Source organism: Gouania willdenowi, chromosome 14, assembly GCF_900634775.1.
Source record: "Gouania willdenowi chromosome 14, fGouWil2.1, whole genome shotgun sequence".
Lineage (NCBI taxonomy): Eukaryota > Metazoa > Chordata > Actinopteri > Blenniiformes > Gobiesocidae > Gouania > Gouania willdenowi.
In genome coordinates, this window is record NC_041057.1 from 7,833,665 (window position 1) to 7,838,327 (window position 4,663).

At 51.9% G+C, this 4,663-nt stretch overlaps 1 protein-coding gene across 1 annotated transcript; it reads right to left on the reverse strand.

Moving 5' to 3' along the window:
• Nucleotides 1-1,347: 1,347 nt before the first annotated feature.
• LOC114475374 (uncharacterized) lies at nt 1,348-3,350 on the reverse strand. Its single transcript, XM_028466108.1, has 2 exons — nt 2,531-3,350; nt 1,348-2,128 (listed from the first exon to the last, which is right to left on the reverse strand). Exons 1-2 carry the CDS (start codon nt 3,197-3,199, stop codon nt 1,703-1,705), a joined length of 1,095 nt encoding a protein of 364 aa, XP_028321909.1. The 5' UTR covers nt 3,200-3,350; the 3' UTR covers nt 1,348-1,702.
• Nucleotides 3,351-4,663: the final 1,313 nt, after the last annotated feature.

The window sequence follows — 4,663 nt, forward strand, 5'->3', positions numbered from 1 at the left end:
CTACTGGTACGGCCCCTGCTTGGGCAGTGCCCAGTGAGGCAGGGTGTCGGGGATGCATAGGGGGCCACATCCCGGCAAGGCGGTCTGGCTTGGCCCTTGGAGGGGGCCCTGGCTTTAAAAAAAAAAAACTGAAGCCCGTGGCGCGGGCGGCATCAACAATAGGTGATTTGGGGCGCCATGGGGGGCTAGGTTGGGGTGCCTGGGGGCCGGCGGGGAGACTTCCGGCGGCCCCCTGGTGCCTTATGCGGCTTGGGGTGTGGTCGTCCTCCCTGGGCGGGCTGCTCCTGGTGCTGCGTCCATTCCGGGTCCCTCTGGCCTGGGGTCGGGTCCCTGCTGGCTCTGGGCTCGGCGGCGGGTGCCCGCCGGCTGCCCATTCGGCGTGGCTCTGGTCGTCTGCTGGGCGTGGGCTTCGGCTCCTCCGCTGGGGTCTCGGGCGGGGAGCTCTCTGGGCCCTCCCCTCGGGGGGTTGGGCGCGGGGGTGTGGGGGGGGTGGGGGGTCTGGGGGTTGGGGGTTGGATCGGTGGCGTGGTGCGCTGGGTCCTTGGCTCCTTGGGGCTTTCTCGGGTGTGTATGGGGGGGGCGATGGTTGCCTCTCGGCTTGGGATCTTGGGGGCGTTCGGGGGGCTGCTTGGCCATGGGGTGGTCGCCGGGGGCCCCCAGATTGCCCGCTCTTGCTGCTGGCCTGGCTGCTTCTTCGGGCCCGGGGGCGGCTCGTGGGTTTTGCAGTGGCGGTTCTTGGAAATACATTTGTCATGGATGCACTGGCCTTGGGCTGTGGGATAACACTCATACTGGGCTCAACCACAGACACGTTGTTCCCAAATACCTGTTTTATGGAATTTCCACTCACTTCTTCCTCTGTTCACAGCCACCACCATTATTCCTAAGCCGCACACTGGTCACCAAACTGGCTTGATAACTCAACAATAAGCACAATATACACAACCACAATTTCACATCGCATCACTTGAAACCTATCGACTACTCCCCACCCATTCCATTTCCTATCTTGTATCCCTCTTCCCTGTTAACTTCCCCACCCCTCTCCAACCCCTCACCTTGGTGTAACACTGCCCTCTCTTTTTTACACCCTCCCTTTAATAAAATATTTCTTACCCTTCCCTAGGGAGAGCTGGTGATGGTCACAATTATGCAATGAAATAAATACATTTATTTAATTGCAATAACAAAATATGCATTGCTGTTAAAAGATTGCACTTCTTGTAGTGTTAACCTTCAACAGAATGTGCAGACAAGAAAAAAAAAAAAAAAAAAAAAAAAAAAATTAATAAATATAATGCCCCAGCGTTTTTCCTGTCGCCTGCCTATCTTAATAGTAAACGGGCCGAAGCAGTCTATTCCGGTGGACCAGAATGGAGGCTGCTGCAGGCGTAGCCGACTGGCAGGGAGGTCTGACATTTTGGGTGTGACAGGATTAGCTTGCCACGTTTTACACTCAAGGCAGTGATGTTGATGTTTCCTGATAGCTTGTCTACCTCTCAAGACCCAGTATGTGCGCCTTAATTCAGCAAAAACACGTTCGGGGCCTGGATGCATGAGGCGAGAGTCATAGTCTTTAATAATGAGCTGAGTAATGGTGTGCTCTGGTGACAGCACAATAGGGTGCAGAGTGTCAACGTCGATATTCTCTGCTCGGCGGAGGCGCCCACCTACACGGATCAAACCTAACTGTGTGTCATACTCAGGAGACAGCTGAAAGTGCTTTTACCTCTGCAGGGAAACTATCCAGCTGTGCCAACCTGAGCAGCTGGATTTCTGCCTCTATACGCTGTTCTGCAGACATAGGCGGGGCAGCCGCCCCGTGAGAGGACAGGTAGGTCGCCTGTACTAAATCAGCCCAGGAATCATGAACTGCAAGATCGGACTGTGTGAGGCAAACAGAAACATAGGCACAGAGAGCTGATTTCTTAAATTCACTATCTTCTTCAGAGTCATTACTCACAGAAGGCCGGGATGGCCAGTGTTCAGGGTTTTGCCTCAGGAAGGATGGTCCGTCCCTCCATTGGCCTGGTGCAGACAGTTCCAGCAGCACTTTGCCCCGAGTAATGTCGTCTGCTGGGTTCAGAGCAGAGGGAACATGTCTCCAGCTGGCACCCTCTGTGAGCTCCTGTAACTCAGCAATGCGAGTACCGACAAACACTTTATATTGACAGGACTCGGACTGGATCCAGTTCAGAACAGTAGTAGCGTCTGTCCACAAAACAGTGTCACTGATTGGGAGAGTCAGCACATTGATGAGGAGTTTAGATAACTGTGCTCCTGCCAGCGCTGCACATAGCTCTAAGCGGGGGATTGACAGTTGTCTTTTTGGTGCCACTCGGAACCTGGCCATGGCGAAGGCGGTGTGTACCTCATGTTCTGCTGACTCAAATCTCAAATAGGCCACTGCTCCATAAGCGCGCTCTGATGCATCACAGAATACATGCAGCTGCACAGTTCCGTCTCGCGTCTCTGGAGTCGTGTAACATCTGGGCATGCAAATGTCTGGGAGAAACTTTAACTCACTCACCCACTCTTGCCACAACTGGAGCAGCTCGCCATCGATTGGCTCATCCCAGTGTCTTTCCTTCTGCCACAGCAGTTGCACGATGAGCTTGGCCCTTGTTGTGAAGGGAACGATGAAGCCCAGCGGGTCATATTGTGAGGCGAGAATGCTGTAGATGTTCCTCATTGTCGGCTCTTGATCAGGTGGTGAGCGACATCTGTAGCTGAGGTGGTCAGATGAGCAATGCCAGGCGAGCCCGAGGGTTGGTTCTTGTGGGTCTGATTTCTGAGTGGTCAACCACAGCTCACAGGTGGGGGACCTTGCATCTGAGGGGAGATGTGCTACGGCCTCAGGAAGGTTACTAGCCCACTGCCTGACCTCAAAACCACCTGTCGCTAACAGCTCTCTGGTATTGTCAATCAGGGGTCGCGCCTGTGATGGAGACGGCAGCGACTTGAGGCAATTATCAACGTAGAATGAGCGCATAACACAGTTAAGTACTTGCTCATTGCCAACTTTGTGTTCCTGCACGTGGCGCTGAAGAGCATAAATGGCACAGCAGGGACTGCATGTGGTCCCAAACGGCAGCACACTCCACTCGTAGATGTCCGGGGTGCGCTCTCTCTCCATGTCCCTCCAGATGAATCTCAAAAGTGGCATGTCTTTGGTGAGGAGCCGCACCTGGTGAAACATCCCACGAATATCCCCACTGACTGCAACAGGGTACTCCCTAAATCTCAACAACACACCTATCAATGGGGGACCTAGTCTTGGGCCTGAAAAGCGCTGGTCATTAAGACTGTCTGTCTTATAGTGGAATGAGCAGTTGAAAACTACCCTGGCCTTGTTGTTATGATATACTATATGATGAGGGATAAACCAGGATTCATCAGTGCTGCGAGCCTCATCGGGAGTTAGTTTCCTAGCATATCCCGCTTGTTCTAGCCTGTGTATTTCTGCATTGTAAACAGCTGCTAAATCAGGGTCTTTAATCAGGCGCTTTTCTGTGGCACGCAGCAGCGCCATGACTGATTCGGTGCCAGCATGTAGTTTAGGAGCATTTCTGTGGCGGAGCAGAGGAGTAGCATAACGAAATACTCCATCTACTTCTACTCGCTCAGTTTGGTTCTGCACTCTAGTGCCTCTCTATCTTGTTTGGAACGAGTGGCCTCTTTCTCTGATCGAAAGGGAAGTACGTCTAGCTGCCATAACTTCTCTACATTATGCCTTAGGACTTGAGTGGGGGATGGTAGCAAGGATGTGTGCAGACATGAGGCTTCAGTGGGTTCATGCAGGAAAGTGGCAGGACCCTGGATAGCCCAGCCCAGTTTAGTCTCAACAGCTACAGGTGTGCCTAGTGGATTAGCTTTAACCTGTGACAAAGGTGTAATGAGGTGCGCATTATCTGAGCCTATAAGGAGCATTGGCTGTACATCCTTAAAGGCTTCAAATGGGACATCACTCAAGTGTGGATACTTCTGGCGCAAAGTGTCCATGGGACAGGATTGTTTGGCCAGATTGAGCTCAGCAGCAGTAAAAGCACTGCTGATGTGATGTTCAGTTTGAGGACGTTGTGGTGGACTAATGTTAAAAGTGACGTTTGCTTCCTTTAGTTCTGACACTTCCTGCCTGATAGTCCTCAACTTAATAGATTCTACAGTTTTCTCTAACTGGAGGTAATGAACAGCTGCTGATAATATAATAGTCCTTTCAGAGCCATCGTCCAAAATGGCATGTGTGAGTAATGACCTGCCCTTACTATGGAGTGTAACAGGGACTACTTTAAGCATTACTCTGCCGGAGTGAGCGGCTTGATCCAAATACACCATGCTGGATGCTGTGCTCAGTGTCAGGACACTCCGGTTAGTGCTGGAGGAGGCCTCATGGAGGATCTGCAGATGCTGCTCTCCACAGGTCGCACATGGCTTTTTAAGGGTGCAGCTGTCTGGCTGGTGTCCCCTACCACATTTCCAGCATCTTTTATTTCCATTTATCCAGCTGACAACCTGTGCAGTACTCAACTTAACAAAATCTGGGCAGGAGTTCAAATAGTGTTCTGTACTACTGCAAAATGGACAATGTGGCTTAAATGTCTCCCTTTTCTTGCCTTTAACTCCATCTTTATTCTCTGTGTTAACAGCAGTATGCGTGGGGGCT

What these genes read in the sequence shown, in the direction of transcription:
- LOC114475374 (XM_028466108.1), bottom strand. Translation starts at nt 3,199, where the DNA reads ATGTTTCACCAGGTGCGGCTCCTCACCAAAGACATGCCACTTTTGAGA. An exon ending in TCCAGTTGTGGCAAGAGTGG is followed by an intron (nt 2,129 to 2,530) that starts GTGAGTGAGTTA and finishes GCTGAGTTACAG; the next exon opens with GAGCTCACAGAGGGTGCCAG.